General features: G+C 50.5%; 1 protein-coding gene across 1 annotated transcript in view; it reads left to right on the forward strand.

Annotated features, from left to right (window-relative positions):
* Window positions 1–6,211: 6,211 nt before the first annotated feature.
* The window catches only part of ACSF3 (acyl-CoA synthetase family member 3), a 110,222-nt gene continuing 94,721 nt past the window's right edge, over window positions 6,212–21,712 (forward strand). Inside the window, exons 1-2 of the mRNA XM_060253566.1 lie at window positions 6,212–6,924; window positions 9,380–9,535. Of these exons, the coding sequence (XP_060109549.1) occupies window positions 6,238–6,924; window positions 9,380–9,535 (843 nt within the window). The 5' untranslated portion in view covers window positions 6,212–6,237. The remainder of the gene's footprint in view (window positions 6,925–9,379; window positions 9,536–21,712) is intronic.

Below are 21,712 nucleotides of genomic sequence, written 5' to 3' on the forward strand. Positions count from 1 at the left end.
GGAGAGATACAAGGAAAGCAGCTCTGTGTCCTTTATAAAGTTTGCATCTCTACTTCCCGGCATTACATTTTATGACACACTTAGCATGGCCTGGCAAGGTCTCATTTATGTAAGATCCAGCCTTCAGAATAAAAGAGTTCGACACCCCTGGTGTAGAGTTATGGTGATGGTTTCAGGGTAATTTTGATAGCCTTTGGTGTGTGTAGTAGATTATTACTATCATTATTATTTATTACATTTATACCCCGCCTTTCTCCGCAACAGGGACCCAAAGCTGCTTGCGTTCTCCACTTTTCCCCTTCTGTCTCACAGCTGCTCTGCTAGGTAGGTTAGACTGAGAGTGTGTGATTGGCCCAAGGTCTCCATCAAGTTTCCACGGCAGAGCGGGGATTTAAAGCTGGGTCTAGTATGGATCCTCGTTCAGTACTCTAACCACCAAAGAGCACTGGCCAATTATACAACAGTTTTACAGATCTTCTTGCATGGCAGCCATAGGTCCCCATTCACATCTTCGTCCAGAAACGTGTGTGTGCGCGTGCACCTCATGCAATGCTGCTCGGTTTCCTAGAACAAAGACTTTGCATTTGCAGTCATGCCAGCCCTGGCTTGGCTCCTCGCATCTCAGCCTTGCAGGGGGCACCCAGGGATTTGGCGCTGGCATGAAAATGTGCTGATGTGGTGGGTGCCGGAGAGGTTGACGTAGCCCTGTGGAAAGAGCTGGAATCGTCCGGACAGCATACCTGCAAACGGAGTGTGGTGCCGTCGCAGCAGAAATGCATAATTCCATGCGTCTCTTGATAGAGGCGTGCTTCTGGCCATCTGCTCTCTAAGCTTCCCGTCTCCCCTCCCCAAGGCTCCAGCTTAATGTTGTTGTTGAGCACTTTACGCGGAGAGATACTAGCCCACCAAAAGTTAACATTTTATATCTCTCGTATAATTTTGAAACAGTTGGACTTAGCAGCATGACAGGGACCATTATTCCAAGCCCAGAGCGGTAGTGCTTATCTGGCTGAATGCAGCTGCTGAAACTCAGCGGACGCGTCAATGATAACAGTGAGAAATTGGCTAAATTAAAGAAATGGAGCCTCCGGTTTATATAGTAATGTGCCACCGGCCCCATAAAGTGGATTAGGCTCCCCTGCGTCCCAGCGGCACGTGTTGAAGGGGCTAAAGAGTGCCCCAAAATAATCTGTGGTAACCTGTGCCAAGTGGCCTTGTGTGGGTGCCGTTGGTATGTATGAGTCGGAACAGAAGGAAGGGAAAGGTCCCCTGTGCAAGCACCAATTGCTTCCAACTCTGGGGTGACGTTGCTTTCACAGCGTTTTCACAGCAGACTTTTTATGGGGTGGTAAATGGGGTAGCGCAGAGTGGTAAAGCAGCAGTACTGCAGTACTGTGATCTGAACTCTCTGCTCACGATCCCCAGGTTTCCCAAGAGGCTGGCATCCCTACAATGGCACAATGACATTGTTTGTCTTTCAGATGCTTCAAGACTCCTTGTTCTTTTGACAAGGCAGGCTCTGCCTGGCATAGAACTGAGGAAGCCCCAAACCCTGTTTTATTGTTCTGGCCTCACAGAGTCAAGCGGCCCCGTAGCGCAGAGTGGTAAAGCTGCAGTGCTGCAGTCCTGTGGTCTGAACTCTCTGCTCATGACCTGAGTTTTATCCCAGCGAAAGCTGGTTCAGGTAGCCGGCCCAAGGTTGACTCAGCCTTCCATCCTTCCGAGGTTGGTCAAATGAGTACCCAGCTTGTTGGGGGCAAAGTGTAAAAGACTGGGGAAGGCAATGGCAAACCACCCCGTAAAATGTCTGCTGTGAAAACGTTGTGAAAGCAACGTCACCCCAGAATTGGAAACGACTGGTGCTTGCACAGGGGACCTTTCCTTTCCTTGCCATTGCCTTCCCCGGTCATCCAAACTTTCCCCCCCAGCAAGCTGGGTATTCATTTTACCGATCTCGGAAGGATGGAAGGCTGAGTCAACCTTGAGCCGGCTACCTGAAAACCCAGCTTCCACTGGGGATTGAACTCAGGTCATGAGCAGAGCTTAGGACTGCAGTACTGCAGCTTTAACACTCTGTGTTGGAACAGAAAGTGTAGTGTAAATCCTTGGAGGGACCTCATTGGAATGTTTGTCCCATTGGCATGGCTCCCTGCATACGGAAGATGCCCATGCTCCCAGTTAACACCCCTCTTGATTGCTCTCGTGCATCTCTTAACCAGCAAAAGTGTTTCAAACTCAGGGTGTTTCAAAGTTAGGAGAAGACGAGCTTGGCTTAACAAATGCAGCTTGGCTTAGAACAACTCAAAGGAAGTCCTTCTTCTCCCAAAGAGGAATTAATATGTGGCATTCACTGCTGGAGGAAGTAGTGGCAACTACAGTTTGGTGTAGTTATGGTTAAGTGCATGGACTGTTATCTGGGAGAACCAGGTTTGATTCCCCACTCCTCCACTTGCAGCTGCTGGAATGGCCTTGGGTCAGCCAGAGCTCTCTTATCTGGGAGAACCGGGTTTGATTCCCCACTCCTCCACTTGCAGCTGCTGGAATGGCCTTGGGTCAGCCAGAGCTCTCTTATCTGGGAGAACTGGGTTTGATTCCCCACTCCTCCACTTGCAGCTGCTGGAGTGGCCTTGGGTCAGCCAGAGCTCTCTTATGTGGGAGAACCGGGTTGGATTCCCCACTCCTCCGCTTGCAGCTGCTGGAATGGCCTTGGGTCAGCCAGAGCTCTCTTATCTGGGAGAACTGGGTTTGATTCCCCACTCCTCCACTTGCAGCTGCTGGAGTGGCCTTGGGTCAGCCAGAGCTCTCTTATGTGGGAGAACCGGGTTGGATTCCCCACTCCTCCACTTGCAGCTGCTGGAATGGCCTTGGGTCAGCCAGAGCTCTTGCAGAGTTGTCCTCGAAAGGGCAGCTTCTGAGCCAAGCCTCTCTTTCTTCTGTTGGCTCTGAGATTTGGAGTGGAGAGCGGGATATAAATCCAATATCATCTTCTTCAAGCACAGACAGCTTCAAGAGGGGATTGGATAAACATATGGAGCAGAGGGCCTTCAGTGGCTGTTGGCTCAAGGTCTAGATGGAACACTGTATCTGGGGCAGTGATGCTCTGTATTCTTGAGGGGGCTGGCCCCACTGGTGGATCTCCTGATGGCTCCTGGGTTTGGGCCACTGTGGGACATGGAATGCTGGCCTGATCCAACATGGCTTCTCTTACATCCCTGTGTGTCCCCCATCTCCTTTTAAGTTGACCTCTAGAGAGGCAAAGGGGCAAGCCGCTACCTGTCGGTGCAGGACATGTTTGGTTGAAAGCCCGCAGAGCTGCCCGGGCTAAGTTAGTATCTTCTTTGAGCCTCCTAGAAAAAGCAGGTGTCGATGACATGGAGGAATTTCTGAGTTTTAGCTTAAATACGAGAGAGAGAAGGAATAAAACTTGGCGTGGGTGGGCATGCCCTTAGAACAGCACTGGACTCTGCCGTAAAGCTACACCTCGTTCCGTGATGCAGAAGCTCTCAAAAGGCTTTTCGTTGTAAGCTAAACTTTAATTGCAAGGTGGTTATAAACAGCTCTATAAATCCCTTCAGCTCCCTGCAAGCACACCCTGCCCCAGCCAGCTTTTCTCCTTTTCTCCACTCAGGCCCTGCTTAGACTTTGATCTTATAATATCCTGCGGCTTTGTCTTCCCCCAGATGAATTCCCCAGAAGCTGGGAAACGCTGCAAGTCTTCCTCTTCGGCTTTCTGCTGGGTGACTTTGCTTCCTCTGCTCTCCTTTCCATGGAGCAGCTGAGCCTTGCTTGTCTTCTGCGCATCCTTCCCCATCAGTTTCAGTGCCTTTGAGACTTGCCATAAAGTCATAAGAAGAGCTTTGCAGCCTCAGGCCGAAGCATAGCAGGCAGCTACACGAGAGTGGAAGCCACCAGCAGAGAGGGAGGGCAAAAGGCACACTGCCTCTGAACAGGGAAGTTCTGTTTGGCCATGATCTACGTATCCCTCATGTGTGTGTCAAATCCAGGGGTGGCCAAACCGCAGCTTGGGAGCCACATGTGGCTCTTTCACTCATATTATATGGCTCTTGAACTTCTAGTATTACAGGAGAAAAAAATTCTCTCGGTCCCTTTCTCCAGGACTTGCATAATTTTGTTGGCCTCTCTCAGGTCACCCCCTTATGAACCTATGAAGCTGCCTTATACTGAATCAGACCCTCGGTCCATCAAAGTCAGTCTTGTCTACTCAGACTGGCAGCGGCTCTCCATCAGCTGGCTTGAAGAAGGCATTTGTCTTTTCGAATCACTTCTCCAAGCCAAGACTGCTGGCGGCTTGGAGAATGCATTGAAAGTTAAAGTTGCTTTCTTTCTGCCTCACTCCCTCCCCACCTATTTTCCTTCCTTCCTCCCCCGTTTTGTGGCTCTCAAACATCTGACATTCATATCTTGCGATTCTCAAACATCTGATGTTTATTCTATGTGGCTCTTACGCTAAGCAAGTTTGGCTCCCCCTGGGCTATGCGGTTCTACAGACCTAACTCGTATGTAGCCCAGGCAAGCTGTTGTCTCTATTGGGTCAGTGAAAACTGAAAATGGAGGCTGCTTCCTTGCCAGTTTTGTGCCTGGAAGAGCCCTGAGCCAGCCAGTTATGCCCCGACTCCTGTTCTGTTTTCACCAAAGAGGCACAAGGTACTCTGCTTCTTCCGGATGCTTATTGTTCTCCATTTCCAAGGAAGGATGCTTGTGAGATTGTCTTGAAGACTGATCCCTTTTCCTGACACAATAAGAATAGCCCTGCTGGATCACACTCAAGGTTCATCTAGTCCAGCACCCTGTTTCTAACTGGCCAGCCAAATGCCACAGGAGACGAAACTCTGGGCAACAGGTCTTGCCTGCTCTCTTCCCTGCTCCCCCCGTGCCCAGCCTCTGACCATCAGAGGCATTCTGCCCCTGAACCCATTCAGCTGTCAAGGCTAATAGCCAAACCTATCCTCTGTAAATTAATCCAACTCCTTTGGGTGCTGTCCACCACTGCATCTGGTGGCAGTCAGTTCCACAGGTCAGCTGCCCACTGTGGGAATCAATACTTCTTTTCATTTGCATTGACTCCTTTGCCTGTCTCCTTCACTGGGTGACCCCAAGTACTAGTATTATGGGAGAAAAATTTCTCTCAGTCCCTTTCTCCAGGACTTGCATAATTTTGTCAGCCTCTGTCAAGTCACTCCCTTATGAACATATGAAGCTGCCTTATACTGAATCAGAGCCTCGGTCCATCAAAGTCAGTATTGTCTACTCAGACTGGCAGCGGCTCTCCAGGGTCTCAAGCTGAGGTTTTTCATGCCTACTTGCCTGGATCCTTTTCAGTTGGAGATGCCGGGGATTGAACCTGGGACCTTCTGCTTACCAAGCAGATGCTCTACCACTGAGCCACAGCCCCATTCATGGCTCTCCAGGGTCTCAAGCTGAGGTTTTTCATGCCTACTTGCCTAGATCCTTTTCAGTTGGAGATGCCAGGGATTGAACCTGGGACCTTCTGCTTACCAAGGAGATGCTCTACCACTGAGCCACTGTCCCTCCCCCAATAACAGAGCATATGAAGCTTCCTTATACTGAATCAGACCCTCAGTCCATCAAAGTCAGTATTGTCTACTCAGACTGGCAGCAGCTCTCCAGGGTCTCAAGCTGAGGTTTTTCATGCCTACTTGCCTGGATCCTTTTCAGTTGGAGATGCCGGGGATTGAACCTGGGACCTTCTGCTTACCAAGCAGATGCTCTACCACTGAGCCACAGCCCCATTCATGGCTCTCCAGGGTCTCAAGCTGAGGTTTTTCATGCCTACTTGCATGGATCCTTTTCAGTTGGAGATGCCAGGGATTGAACCTGGGACCTTCTGCTTCCCAAGCAGATGCTCTACCACTGAGCCACTGTCCCTCCCCCAATAACAGAACATATGAAGCTTCCTTATACTGAATCAGACCCTCGGTCCATCAAAGTCAGTATTGTCTACTCAGACTGGCAGCGGCTCTGCAGGGTCTCAAGCTGAGGTTTTTTGCGCCTACTTGCCTGGACCCTTTTTAGTTGGAGATGTCGGGGATTGAACCTGGGACCTTCTGCTTACCAAGCAAAGGCTCTACCACTGAGCCACTATCCCTTATTCGGGCATCATGTGGACTGTCCCTCTGGCTGTCCTCTAGGAATATTCACACTATTTTTTGGTTTCTTCCTCTAGTACCACATCTGGCCAAGAGACCCGGCGGGAAAATGTTGCAACTGATTCACAAGAGGTGCTCAAAGCAATTTCTTGCTTGGTGTCTTTCCCTTTGGGAAAGACGCCCCTCCAAGTCCAGGAACACATTCGGTGTCCACAAAGGCCTGCACACCAGCAGGGCGATTTATTACGGGCGTGTTGCCCCGGTCTTCGCCAGAGCATTGGCCTTCGGGGACAAAGTCGCCATTGTGGACCAAAATGGAGAGCACACCTACAAAGACCTGTACGCTCAAAGCCTCCTCTTGTCCCAGAAACTCTGCCAGATGCTGAGGTGCTCCAGCGGAGACCTGAATGGCGAGCGGATTTCATTTCTGTGTCCCAACGATGCTTCCTACGTGACCGCACAGTGGGCTACATGGATGAGCGGGGGCATAGCTGTCCCTCTCTACAGAAAGCATCCTGCTTCAGAGCTGGAGTATTTCATCAAGGACTCCCAGAGCGCTCTCCTTGTCATAGAAGAAAGCTACCTGGCAAAGATGGTGCCCACCGCAGACCGGCTTGGAGTGCCCGTGGTGCCCCTTCCACGATCTGGGAGGTGTTCACCAGCTGATGCGTCCTCTTTGGAAGCTAGACGTCCCATTTTGGAGTGGAAAGACAGGGGAGCGATGATTGTTTACACGAGCGGCACCACTGGAAGACCCAAAGGAGTCCTCAGCACCCACCAGAACGTCCAGGCTGTGGTGAGTTCACGGTTCATCTGCTGAATCAGACCTCAGGTGGGTGCCTGTTTTGGATGAGCGGCAGAGGAAGAAGGGAAGGAGCAGGTGCTTAGAGCAGTCCTCCTCACTCTTGGGGACACCCAGCACCCACTCGTTTAGGATCAAGGGGAGGGGGGGTCTTCAAAGAAGAGGAGAGATGGTGGCTGAGTGGTAGAGCATCTGCTTGGTAAGCAGAAGGTCCCAGGTTCAATCCCCGGCATCTCCAACTAAAAAGCGTCCAGGCAAATAGGCATGGAAAACCTCAGCTTGAGACCCTGGAGAGCCGCTGCCAGTCTTGAGTAGACAAGACTGACTTTGATGGACCAAGGAGGGTCTGATTCAGTAGAAGGCAGCTTCATATGTTTATATTAGGGGAGGAATAGTGGCTCAGAGGTAGAGCATCTGCTTGGTAAGCAGAAGGTCCCAGGTTCCATCCCCGACATCTCCCAAAAAAGGGTCCAGGCAAGTAGGTGTGAAAAACCTCAGCTTGAGACCCTGGAGAGCCGCTGCCAGTCTGAGTAGACAATACTGCCTTTGATGGACCCAGGTGGGGTCTGATTCAGTATAAGGCAGCTTCATATGTTTTGTTATTAGGGGAGGGATGGTGGCTCAGTGGTAGAGCATCTGCTTGGTAAGCAGAAGGTCCCACGTTCAATCCCCGGCATCTCCAACTAAAAAGGGTCCAGGCAAGTAGGCGTGAGAAACCTCAGCTTGAGACCCTGGAGAGCCGCTGCCAGTCTGAGCAGACAAGACTGACTTTGATGGACCACAGAGGGTCTGATTCAGTAGAAGGCAGCTTCAGATGTTCAAATGCCCCAGCATCCCTCTTTTCACACCGCTCCTTCTGGGTTCTTGTTTTCTGGAGAGCAGAGGCAACCGTCGCTGCCCTTCGCCAGTTGCGTGGTGATGAGATGCCTTAAAAGGCATCCTGAGGAGTCTGTTTGCTTTTTATCTGCCTATTCCCAAGGTGGAAAAAATCCATTAGCTCCCTGAGCCAAAAAGGATTAGAAGTGTGGAGTCTGCTGGCTGCCACTGCCGCTCAGGGTCTGTGCCCACAACGGATCCAGCCACACCCTTCGGGATGCATAATGCCCATGTGGCCTGACTTTAGCAGATCAGAGAGCGCCCCTTTCGGCATTCATCATGCACAAAGGGAACATTCTGTCATTTGTGAATCCTGATAGAGAAACAGGGCTCACTCTCTTTTCCGTCAACCACAGTCACTTAATTCTAACAGCAAAAATTGTCAGCCACACATCCTGAGCATCAGTTCACGTCCTAAGCAGAATGGAACTGCTGTAATCTCCAGATGGGCCATGGGCAGTGAAAGACCCTGCTCGGCTTCAGACTGCTGCCAAGCGGGGCTTCCTGTGTTAATGAGGCTTCTCTTGTGCTTCTCTCTCTAATGCACATAGCTTAGAGCAGGGGTGGCAGGACTGTGACTCTTTCACATATATTATGTGGGTCTGAAAGCCCCCGCTGCCCCATTGGCTGATTTGGAGAAAGCATTTCTCTCTTTAAATCACTTCTCTAAGTCAAGCCAGCCAGCGGCTTGGGAATGCATTTGAAGTTAAAGTTGCTTTCTTTCCACCTCTCCCTACCCCATCTATATGTCTTCCTTCCTTCCTTCCTTCCTTCCTTCCTTCCTTCCTTCCTTCCTTCCTTCCTTCCTTCCTTCCTTCCTTCCTTCCTTCCTTCCTTCCTTCCTTCCTTCCTTCCTTCCTTCCTTCCTTCCTTCCTTCCTTCCTTCCTTCCTTCCTTCCTTCCTTCCTCCCTCCCTCCCTCCCTCCCTCCCTCCCTCCCTCCCTCCCTTCCTTCCTTCCTTCCTTCCTTCCTTCCTTCCTTCCTTCCTTCCTGTTTGGTGTAGTAGTTAAGTGTGCAGATTCTTATCTGGGAGAACTGGGTTTGATTCCCCATTCCTCCACGTGCAGCTGCTGGAATGGCCTTGGGTCAGCCATAGCTATCGCAGGAGTTGTCCTTGAAAGGGCAGCTGCTGTAAGAGCCCTCTCAGTCCCACCCACCTCACAGGGTGTCTGTTGTGGGGGAGGAAGATGAAGGAGATTGTGAGCCGCTCTGAGACTCTGATTCAGAGAGAAGGGCGGGGTATAAATCTGCAGTCTTCTTCTCCTTCCTTCCTTCTTCTCTCAAACATCTGACATTCATGCCTTGTGGCTCTCAAATATCTGATGTTTATTCTATGTGGCTTTTCGCTTAGCAAATTTGGCCACTCCTGGCCAAATTTTCTTGTGGTTCTTGGGAAACTGGCACGCTGGCCCTCTCGGCAGGGTCTGGAGTGATGATATTTTTCAGGACAGGGCTCAAGAAAAAACCCCTTCTCTCGAAACAAATTGAAGCTGCGCTGCATCTGTGTCTCTGTGTGAGGTAGATCTTTCGTTTGTGACACCCTCTTTTTCCTTTCTTCCTCACGTCCTTCCAGATAACCGGGCTGGTGGATAAATGGCAGTGGGCCAAAGATGACATTATTCTCCACGTGCTGCCTCTGCACCACGTCCATGGAGTGGTCAACAAGCTGCTGTGCCCACTCTGGGTCGGGGCCACATGCATCATGCTCCCCGAATTCAGTGCGCAGACGGTAAGTTGCCCGGATTATGGGCTGTCTGTCTTTGCGATGCAGTGGTGATGGGCTTTTTTTTTTTTAGCAGAGCCAATGATGAAAGAGCAGTTCTCAGGCAGGTCTTGTCCAACTATTAACCTCGGGCAAGGAGAACATAAGAACATAAGAGAAGCCATGTTGGAACAGGCCTATGGCCCCTCCAGTCCAACGCTCTGTGTCACATAAGAGAAGCCATGTTGGATCAGGCCAGTGGCCCCTCCAGTCCAACACTCTGTGTCACATAAGAACATAAGAGAAGCCACGTTGGGTCAGGCCAATGGCCCCTCCAGTCCAACACTCTGTGTCACATAAGAACACAAAAGAAGCCATGTTGGATCAGGCCAATGGCCCCTCCAATCCAACACTCTGTCACAGAAGAACATAAGAGAAGCCATTTTGGATCAGGCCAGTGGCCCCTCCAGTCCAACACTCTGTGTCACATAAGAACACAAAAGAAGCCATGTTGGATCAGGCCAATGGCCCATCCAGTCCAACACGTGTGTCACAGAAGAACACAAGAGAAGCCATGTTGGATCAGACCAATGGCTCATCCAGTCCAACAATGTGTCACATAAGAACACAAGAGAAGCCATGTTGGATCAGGCCAGTGGCCCATCCAGTGCAACACTCTGTGTCACAGAAGAACACAAGAGAAGCCATGTTGGAACAGGCCAATTGCCCCTCCAGTCCAACACTCTGTGTCACATAAGAACATAAGAGAAGCCATGTTGGATCAGGCCAATGGCCCCTACAGTCCAACACTCTGTGTCACATAAGAGAAGCCATGTTGGATCAGGCCAATGGCCCATCCAGTCTAACACTGTGTCACAGAAGAACATAAGAGAAGCCATGTTGGATCAGGCCAGTGGCCCATCCAGTCCAACACTCTGTGTCACACAGTAGCTGGAAAACCCAGGTGCCATCAGGAGGTCCATCAGTGGTGCTAGAAGCCCTCTCACTGTGCCCCCCCAAACACCGAGAATACAGAGCATCACTGTCCCAGACAGTTCCAACAATACGCAGTGGCTAATAGCCGCTGAAGGACCTCTGCTCCATATGTTTAACCAATCCCCTCTTGAAGCTGGCTATGCTTGTAGCCGCCACCACCTCCTGTGGCAGTGAATTTCACACGTTACTCACCCTTTGGGTGAAGAAGTACTTCCTTTTATCAATTCTAACCTGACTGCTCAGCAATTTCATTGAGTCCCCACGAGTTCTTGTATTGTGAGAAAGGGAGAAAAGTACTTTTTTCTCTGCCTTCTCTATCCCATGCATAATCTCGTAAACCTCTATCATGTCACCCCTCAGTGGACGCTTCTCTAAGCTAAAGAGCCCCAAGCGTTTCTCCAGGTGAGCGAGGGGGCAAGCCTTTGTCATTTTACTTCTTCCAGAGTGTCAGTGTGCTTTAAGATTTGAATTCAGTCGCAAGTTAGAAATCAACATGACTTTAAGGGCATGAGCTTTTGAGAGGCAAAGTTTCCTTCATCAGTGGCAAAAGCAAACCGTGTGCCAGTTAGCCAGGAAGAAACCCTGTGGGACAGTAGCTGTTGTGCACTCATTGGCTTCTATTTATACCTTCCTCTCATTTTTAGGAGAGAAACTCAGGGAATAAATACAAATCAGCCATGGAGATTAGGGGAAGCAGGGCAATGGAAGAGGGGCTTGCTGTTTCTTCTAAGGAATAGTTAGCCTCTAACATCACCTGAGGCAGGTGGAGGTGGATGTCCAGGCAGGCTGGTGGGGGAGCTGTATTCGCCCACTCCTCTCTTGCTTGAGGGTGTTCTGGGAAGGTCAGTCTATCCTCCCCCTAGTGAGCTGAAGAATCATAGTATCATAGAGTTGGAAGGGACCTCCAGGATCATCTAGTCCGACCCCCTGCACAATGCAGGAAACTCACAAATACTTCCCCCTAAATCCACAGGTCAGATGGCCATTTAGCCTGTGTTAAAAAAAAAAACCAAGGAAGGAGAGCCCACCACCTCCCAAGGAAGCCTGTTCCATTGAGGAACCGTTCTAATGGTCAGGAAGTTCTTCCTAATGTTGAGCCGGAAACTCTTTTGATGTAATTTTAACCCATTGGTTCTGGTCCTACCTTCTGGGGCCACAGAAAGCAATTCATAGAATCATAGAGTTGGAAAGGACCTCCAAGGTCATCTAGTCCAGCCCCCTGCACAATGCAGGAAACACAAATACCTCCCCCTAAATTCACAGGATCTTCATTGCTGTCAGATGGTCATCTAGCCTCTGCTGAAAAACCTCCAAGGAAGGAGAGCCCACCACCTCCCAAGGAAGCCTGTTCCATTGAGGAACTGCTCTAACGATCAGGAAGTTCTTCCTGATGTTGAGCCGGAAACTCTTTTGATTTAATTTCAGCCCATTGGTTCTGGTCCCACCTTCTGGGGCCACAGAAAACAGAAGAGGTAGAGTTTTTTTTTTCCATTAGGTTCTAAGAGGGGTGAGATTATTGAGCCAGAAGGACAAGGGCTGCAGACAGAGCCGCCCTTGCCGATAGCTCCACTTTTGTGCTTTTGTGTCTTGCTCTCTGTCCCAGAAGCTCAGTCGTTACAGTAATCCCTCTTAAATTGAGGTTTGGATGGGAGGAACCTACAGAGAAGCAAACAGTGCTTCTGGCTTGTCTTTGTCTAGATTCCCCCCCCCCCCCATACTTAGGAGAGATTTGCTGGGCTTTGAGGGCCACTTCGGTGTGTTCTGGTAATGGAGTGGGCTAAGGAAACCTCCCCCTGCTTGGCCTCTCCTACACCCCCAGGTGGGAGCCATGTTTTCACCAGTCACTCCAACAGCATGAATTCCATGCCAGATGCTGAGATCATGGCATTGTGAGAAGAGGCGGCTTTGATGTGCGCTGCCTGTCCCCGGAGATGGTGCCACAGAGGAGCAGATGAAAAGCCTGGCAGACGCCCTCTCGTCAGTGCTTGTGATGCAAGAAGGTGGAGAAGGAGATGAAAAGGTGCCAGCATTTGGCAGCCCGTTCGCACCCAGGAGCCTTCGCAAGCCTGGCATGGGGGAACGGCGGTTCCAGGAACAGCAAAAACTCCATTATCAGCGTTCTCAGCCAAAGCAGCTGTTACCGGGTGGCATGAGATCAGAAGAGCCCTCTCTGAGATTGTAGTCATGAGGCTTCCTCCCTGCTTCTGCGGGAAGGTCACTTGGAGTCCTCTTGAGAGCCAGTTTGGTGTAGTGGTGAAGTGTGCGGACTCTTATGTGGGAGAACCAGGTTTGATTCCCCACTCCTCCACTTGCAGCTGCTGGAATGGCAGGGGTCAACCATAACTCCCGTAGGAGTTGTCCTTGAAAGGGCAGCTTCTGGCAGAGCTCTCTCAACCCCACTTACCTCACAGGGTGTCTGTTGTGGGGGGAGAAGATATAGGAGATTGTGAGCTGCTCTGAGTCTCTGATTCAGAGAGAAGGGCGGGGTATAAATCTGCACTTCTTCTTCTTCTTCTAGAGAGCCGGTTTGGTGTGCAGACTCTTATCTGGAAGAACCGGGTTTGATTCCCCGCTCCTCCACTTGCAGCTGCTGGAATGGCCTTGGGTCAGCCACAGCTCTCTTATCTGGGAGAACTGGGTTGGATTCCCCAGTCCTCCACTTGCACCTGCTGGAATGGCCTTGGGTCAGCCACAGCTCTCTTATCTGGGAGAACCAGGTTGGATTCCCCACTCCTCCACTTGCAGCTGCTGGAATGGCCTTGGGTCAGCCAGAGCTCTCTTATCTGGGAGAACCGGGTTTGATTCGCCACTCCTCCACTTGCACCTGCTGGAATGGCCTTGGGTCAGCTAGAGGTCTCTTATCTGGGAGAACTGGGTTTGATTCCCCACTCCTCCACTGGCAGCTGCTGGAATGGCCTTGGGTCAACCAGAGCTCTCTTATCTGGGAGAACCGGGTTTGATTCCCCCCTCCTCCACTTGCAGCTGCTGGAATGGCCTTGGGTCAGCCACAGCTCTCTTATCTGGGAGAACTGGGTTGGATTCCCCAGTCCTCCACTTGCACCTGCTGGAATGGCCTTGGGTCAGCCACAGCTCTCTTATCTGGGAGAACCAGGTTGGATTCCCCACTCCTCCACTTGCACCTGCTGGAATGGCCTTGGGTCAGCCAGAGCTCTCTTATCTGGGAGAACCGGGTTTGATTCCCCACTCCTCCACTTGCACCTGCTGGAATGGCCTTGGGTCAGCTAGAGGTCTCTTATCTGGGAGAACCGGGTTTGATTCCCCACTCCTCCACTGGCAGCTGCTGGAATGGCCTTGGGTCAGCCAGAGCTCTCTTATCTGGGAGAACCGGGTTTGATTCCCCCCTCCTCCACTTGCAGCTGCTGGAATGGCCTTGGGTCAGCCACAGCTCTCTTATCTGGGAGAATCAGGTTTGATTCCCCACTCCTCCACTTGCAGCTGCTGGAAGGGCCTTGGGTCAGCCAGAGCTCTCTTATCTGGGAGAACCGGGTTTGATTGCCCACTCCTCCACTTGCAGCTGCTGGAATGGCCTTGGGTCAGCCAGAGCTCTCTTTTCTGGGAGAACAGGGTTTGATTCCCCACTCCTCCACTTGCAGCTGCTGGAAGGGCCTTGGGTCAGCCAGAGCTCTGGCAGAGGTTGTCCTTGAAAGGACAGCTGCTGGGAGGACAGCTGACATCAGAGAACACAGAAGGGTGTGACAAGCGGGGGTATCATTTAAGGGCATGAACCCCTGAGCAATGCTGTCATTTGCCTTCCATTGTCACCTGGGCCCAGGTGGGCTGGCCAGAAAGTATCCGCCCAGTCTACTCTGAGCAACACAGTCTTGGGGGCTGCAGGACGTCTGAAGAACCTCATTTGCCTTTTGGGTTACTTGCTCTTCCATTTTTGGGCTTCCTGAGGAAGCCCAAAAGCATTTTTTTTTTAAAAAAAAAATCAGCACTTCAAAGCAAACGAGTGTGGGTCAGTCAGGCTTTCTTGTGGAGTTTAACACGAGCCACCTGCCCGCTCTGGTCCGTTTCCTCCAGCTGCTCCTAAAGTGCCTTTTGCTACCCAGATCAGCTCTTGCAAAAGCAGCAGAGTTTCAGCAGAGGATTTCGCCAAAGGAGCCTGAGATTTCCTTTCTGCTTTTTGTATTTCTGTTTCTCTGCACCTCGAGAGAGCAGTCAATTACAGGGCGATATAAAGGAAACCCAAATGGCAGCTCAAACGCTTGACACGCCGATCAAAACAAAGCCGGGGACTTGCCTCTGAAGCCTCCGCTGCCGGCATCAGCCTGGAGTGATCCTGGCACGAGTTCAGGAGAAACCACAACGGCGCGCCCAACCTTTCTAATCACTAACACTTCATTATACGCAATAAATACTTTATTATTACAGTGTTTATTAGATTACTTAATTTGCAGCGTGCCGTTACAGTTGCAAATACAGGTGGCAGTCTGATCGGGCTAGTCTTTGTGGCAGGCGGGCTGCGCTCCTTGCTGCATGGATGGTGCAGGACTTCTCCGAGGGCCAAAGGAAACGTTATGCGGAACACGGGGTAGCCGTGGAGACTTGCAGCTGCATAAGAACATAAGAGAAGCCATGTTGGATCAGGCCAACGGCCCATCCAGTCCAACACTCTGTGTCACACAGTGGCAAAAAATTTTATATATAGAAGATATTGGATTTATATCCCGCCCTCCACTCCGAAGAGTCTCAGAGCGGCTCACAATCTCCTTTACCTTCCTCCCCCACAACAGACACCCTGTGAGGTGGGTGGGGCTGGAGAGGGCTCTCACAGCAGCTGCCCTTTCAAGGACAACCTCTGCCAGAGCTATGGCTGACCCAAGGCCATGCCAGCAGGTGCAAGTGGAGGAGTGGGGAATCAAACCTGGTTCTCCCAGATAAGAGTCCGCACACTGTGGCTAATAGCCACTGATGGATCTCTGCTCCATATTTTTATCTAAACCCCTCTTGAAGCTGTCTATGCTTGTGGCCGCCACCACCTCCTGTGGCAGTGAATTCCACATGTTAATCACCCTTTGGGTGAAGAAGTACTTCCTTTTATCCGTTTTAACCTGTCTGCTCAGCAGTTTCATCGAATACCCACGAGTTCTTGTATTGTGAGAAAGGGAGAAAAGGACTTCTTTCTCTACTTTCTCCATCCCATGCATTATCTTGTAAACCTCTATCATGTCACCCCGCAGTCGACGTTTCTCCAAGCTAAAGAGCCCTAAGCATTTCAACCTTTCTTCATAGGGAAAGTTCTCCAGCCCTTTAATCATTCTAGTTGCCCTTCTCTGGACTTTCTCCAATGCTATAATATCCTTTTTGAGGTGTGGTGACCAGAATTGTACACGGTACTCCAAATGAGACCGCACCATCGATTTATACAGGGGCATTATGATACTGGCTGATTTGTTTTCAATTCCCTTCCTAATAATTCCCAGCATGGCGTTGGCCTTTTTTATTGCAAACGCACACTATCTTGACATTTTCAGTGAGTTATCTACCATGACCCTAAGATATCTCTCTTGGTCAGTCTCTGCCAGTTCACACCCCATCAACTTGTATTTGTAGCTGGGATTCTTGGCCCCAATGTGCATTACTTTGCACTTGGCCACATTGAACCACATCTGCCACGCTGACGCCCACTCACCCAGCCTCAGCAGATCCCTTTGGAGTTCCTCACAATCCTCTCTGGTTCTCACCACCCTGAACAATTTAGTGTCATCCGCAAACTTGGCCACTTCACTGCTCACTCCCAACTCTAAATTATTTATGAACAAGTTAAAGAGCATGGGACCCAGTACCGAGCCCTGCGGCACCCCACTGCTTACCGTCCTCCACTGCGAAGACTGCCCATTTATACTCACTCTCTGCTTCCTATTACTCAGCCAGTTTTTGATCCACAAGAGGACCTGTCCTTTTACAAATGACCCTGGGGAGCTGAGTTCTAAAGTGTCATAGTGGAGAGACTTCAGACCAGAAAGAAGAAGACTGCAGATTTATATCCCACCCTTCTCTCTGAATCAGAGACTCAGAGTGGCTTACAATCGCCTATATCTTCTCCCCCCACAACAGACACCCTGTGAGGTGGGTGGGGCTGAGAGGGCTCTCCTAGAAGCTGCCTTTTCCAGGACAACTCCTGAGATAGCTATGACTAACCCAAGGCCATTCCAGCAGCTGCAAGTGGAGGAGCGGGGAATCAAACCCGGATCTTCAAGATAAGAGTCTTTACACTTAACCGCTACACCACACTGGCTCGAAGGAAGGAAGGAGAAAACTGCAGATTTATACCCCACCCTTCTCTCTGAATCAGAGACTCAGAGCAGCTTACAATCTCCTATATCTTCTCCCCCCACAACAGACACCCTGTGAGGTGGGTGGGGCTGAGAGGACTCTCACAGCAGCTGCCCTTTCAAGGACAACTCTGTGAGAGCTATGGCTGACCCAAGGCCCTTCCAGCAGCTGCAAGTGGAGGAGTGGGGAATCAAACCCGGTTCTCCCAGATAAGAGTCTGCACACTTAACCACTACGCCAAACTGGACCCAGGAGGTGTTATCTGCCTGGGAGGGGACTGCATGTTCAAGTAATCAGTATGCACGCAGCCTCCCCTCTGGCCATTTTGGGTCTGGAAAACCATGTGAGGGAAGAGAAGCCCTTCCTTCTTGCATGCCACAGTCCAGAACCCAGTTGGTCCTTTGCGGCGCTTCAGAATTTGATTGCCACAGACAACACACAGCTACCCTCTGGCTGTAGTTCTCCCTGGCTGTGAGGCGCGGCACGGACTGTCTGCCTTGGCCCTGTTTTGTTCTGTTCACATTGGGGTTACCTGGCTTCCGTTTGGTTGATTTTGGAGTTTCCCATCTTGGTTTCCCTTCACGTCTCTGTCTGAAGAAGCAGGCTGCAGCCTCTTAAAGCTCATACTCCCAACAGTTCATGAACTGGCAAAGGGAGATTTAGCCTGGGGCAATGCCTTTGGTGCGGAGTTTGCCAGCTCCAGGTGGTGATAAAAGCTCCCAAACCATTCCTGCGATGCAGCTCTCTGCAGCATCAGCAGAGCCCCAGAATGCCAGGTACCCTTGACTGAAGAAAGGTGTGCGTCTCTCCCCGGGCAGCAGCGACATGCGTAGCGATTCACTTGACTGCACCATCTGTTAGGAGTCTCTTGCTAAAGCTCTTCCTAGCATCCTTTTATTGGAAGTTATTAAAGGATATTACTGCCCATTAATCATTTATTAATAAAAGGTTTATCCATTGCCCCTGTGTTCCCAGCGTTGCCAGCTGCTTGTTGCGCAGCCTGCCGTGTGGTTTGTGAGGCTGTGTCGTGGGGCTTCTCTCAGCCACTTTGGATCCTCCTTCGTTGATGTGATCTTTTCTGTCTGGCCAGCGAGGATAAGTGCTTGGTTGGAGCTGCTTTAAAAAGCAGTGCTGTTTTGTCTATCATGTGACTGTCTGGGGCAGTGATGCTCTGTATTCTTGTGCTTGGGGGGGGGGCACAGTGGGAGGGCTTCTACTGTCCTGGTACAACTGGTGGACCTCCTGATGGCACTTGGGTTTTTCTGCCACTGTAGAGTGTTGGACTGGATGTGCCATTGGCCTGATCCAGCATGGCTTCTCTTATGTTTTTATGAGATGCTCTGTATTTTGATGCTTGGTGGGGGGCACATGGGAGGGCTTCTAGTGTCCTGGCCCCACTGTTGGACCTCCTGATGGCACCAGGGTTTTTTTGGCCACTGTGTAACACAGAGTAATGGATGCGCCATTGGCCTGATCCAACATGGCTTCTCTTATGTTCTTAATACTGTCACCGGAGCGTGCTGTGTACGAAAGGGCCAACATTTTTCAGTGAGGGTCCCCAGAAATGTCATTATTAAATCTGAGTAACAGAATGCAAGTTCCCATGAACAAAGCACAAAAGAGATGCATAATAACTAGTTAATAATTATCGTATGGTGTTATGCATAGTATAGCCAGGAGATCCTAAGGTTGTCTGGCAGCCAGAAGTTCTAGCTCTTTTAGCATTATGCACCACTAGATGGCATTCTAAACATGTTTTTAAGGCAAGAGACATTTCAGAGGTGGTTTGTTGTTGCCTGCCTTGGCGTCATGAGCCTGGTAGTCCTTGAAGGTTGCCCTGCCAAATACTAGGGAAGGCCAGCCTTTTTTAGCTTCTGAGATCTGACAAGATCGGGCCAGGCCAGGGGTGGCCAAACAGGGGCTCAGGAGCCACATGTGGCTCTTTCACACATATTGTGTGGCTCTTGCAGCCCCCACCACCCCATTGGCCAACTTTGAGAAGCCAAGCCAGCCGTTGGCGCAGAGAATGCATTTAAAGTTGCTTTCTTTCCATCTCTCCCTCCCTCCTGCCATCTATTTGCCTGCCTGCCTTGTGGCTCTCAAACATCTGACGTTCATGTCTTGAGGCTCTCAGACAGCTGACATTTATTCTATGTGGCTCTTACATTAAGCAAGTTTGGCCACCCCGGAGCTAGGCCAAAAGAAGTGCACTTTGTAATTTTGACATTCTGCTTTTAGTTACACCATTTCCCCTCCCTCCGTTTTATCCTAACAACAACCACCCTGCGAGGCTGCTGCGGCTGAGAGATAGCGACTGGCCTAACAAGGTCATCCTTCGAGCTTTTGTGGTTGAGCAGAGAGCCAGATGGGTTATTGCACATCCCAGCTCGTTGCTGCTGTAGTGGGTGGGATCAGCTCGCTTTGGGCATCCAGGCTCAACTACAGGGATGGGAAGCCCCTGAAAGGAACCTCCCCCACACCCCAAAATGGGGCTGTTTGGGTGCAATAGGATGTCAGCAGTGGTCAAAATGGATTCATAAGACTGTGTGGGCCACGTGTGATGTGGTGGTTAAAAAGGCAAATGCAGTTTTGGGCTGTATCAACAGAAGCAGAGGTCGTTTTGTAGAAAAATAGGTGGTGGATTCATCTAGGGATTGTTATGCAGCTGCACCTACTATTCAGTGGATGAGGTGGAACTCTCAGAAGGAGGAGGTGGAACTCTCAGCAAGGTTCAGGAACTGCGCTCCTGTGAGCTCCCCCTGAATCCGAGGCCTGAACAGAAGTATAGTGTCCAGATCACGTGATGTGATGGTATCGCTTCACTCTGCTCTGGTAAGACCTCACCTGGAGTATTGTGTTCAGTTTTGGGCACCACATTTTAAGAAGGATATAGACAAGCTGGAACGGGTCCAGAGGAGGGCGACAAAGACGGTGAGGGGTCTGGAGACCGAGTCCTATGAGGAAAGGTTGAAGGAGCTGGGCATGTTTAGCCTTGAGAGGAGGCGGCTGAGAGGTGATAGGATCACCATCTTCAAGTCCTTGAAGGGTTGTCATCTAGAGGGTGGTGTGGAATTGGAGGGGAGGCCACAGGGAAGCCCAGGGTTGCTCTGCAGCAGGCAGGCAATGGCCAACCACCTCTCAACGTCTCTTGTCTTGAAAACCCTTCAGGGTTCCCTGAAATCAGCTGCAAAAAAAAGAGAAAAGATGCAGTCCCAGGAAAGCAGTACAGATTTGACTTTATCTGGGGAAAGTTGATAGTCAGAGCATCTTAGTTTTCAGAAAGTTATCCTTCTTTCTGGACTCAGAGAGAGAAAGAATGCTTGTGGGAGGAGTTGAGTTGCTGAAGGACAAAATTTGCCATATCATTTCTCGCCAATCTCAGCTTGGGAAAGTTATCAGTTTCCTTTCCTTCTCGCCAGATCTGCCATTTTCCCTCAGCATCTGTTACCGAGTAATGCTTTTTGATGTGTAAGGGAGAGAAAGGTGGGGGAGGGGGGAAAGAGAGATTAAAAAAGAAAAAGGAAAAGGAAAGCGGAGCCTGTCATATTTTGTTAGATTCTCGGATCCTGGGGAAAGGGTTTGCTCCGTTCAGCATGCCTGCAGCGTCGCAAGGGTTTAAAAGCTGTAGCCTGCGACGCTGAGGGAGCAGCGAGCCCTGTGGATGAATAAATGATTAAAACAGAGTCGTGCCGAGCACACAAACTGTTCCGGGGCATAGCAAACAGCAAGGGGGCCCAGGTTGCCTTTCAAGAAAGGAGTCCTCCTCTCTCTACGGATTTCTGGAAACTCCCGGAGTGGGGCAAGCAAACGGAAGGACAACAAACACAAGAATCCCAATGCATGGTTATAGGATGGGGGAGACTTGTCTTGGCAGTAGTCTGTGCGAAAAGAATCTGGGGGTCTTAGTGGACCATACACTGAACATGAGTCAAAAGTGTGATGCGGTGGCTACAAAGGCCAATGCAATTTTGGGCTGTATCAACAGAAGTCTAGTGTCCATATCATGTGAAGTGCTGGTATCGCTTTACTCAGCTCAGGTAACACCTCACCTGGAGTATTGTGTTCAGTTTTGGGCACCACATTTTAAGAAGGATATAGACAAGCTGGAAGGGGTCCAGAGGAGGGTGATGAAGATGGTGAGGGGTCTGGAGATCAAGTCCTATGAAGAAAGGTTGAAGGAGCTGGGCATGTTTAGCCTGGAGAGGAGGAAGCTGAGAGGTGATAGGATCACCATCTTCAAGTACTTGAAGGGCTGTCCTCGAGAGGATGGTGTGGAATTGTTTTCTGTGGCCCCAGAAGGTAGGACCAGAACCAATGGGTTGAAATTAAACCAAAACAGTTTCTGGCTCAACATTAGGAAGAACTTCCTGACCGTTAGAGCGGTTTCTCAGTGGAACAGGCTTCCTCCTCAGGAGGTGGTGAGCTCTCCTTCCTTGGAGGTTTTAAACAGAGGCTAGCTAGCCATTTGACAGCAATGAAGATCCTGTGGATTTAGGGGGAGGTATTTGTGGGTGTCTTGCATTGTGCAGGGGTTGGACTAGATGACCCTGGAGGTCCCTTCCAACTCTATGATTCTATGAATCCCTGCCCTGCATCGGAGCCTCAGTCCCTCCAGCCAGGCTGATTACGCTGAGAAGTTCCCAGCAGGTATCACACCTTGGCAGCAATGTTCCCTCTAAGCTGCAGAGTCTCGTGAGCAAAAATTCTACCTTGCGAGCTCCTGGTGTTAATTTGTGAGCTACTGTGCACATTAGTGTGCTCTGGGGTCATCCTTCCTGAGCTAAAAGAAGAATGTGTGTGCTGGAGGCTAAAAATAACCTGTGAGCTAGCTCACGCTAACTCAGCTTAGAGGGCACGCTGCTTGGGCTCTGGCACCCAGTAGTGGAGCTCTTTCTGAACAGGGTAGCT

This window comes from Heteronotia binoei, chromosome 14 (genome assembly GCF_032191835.1).
Source record: "Heteronotia binoei isolate CCM8104 ecotype False Entrance Well chromosome 14, APGP_CSIRO_Hbin_v1, whole genome shotgun sequence".
Lineage (NCBI taxonomy): Eukaryota > Metazoa > Chordata > Lepidosauria > Squamata > Gekkonidae > Heteronotia > Heteronotia binoei.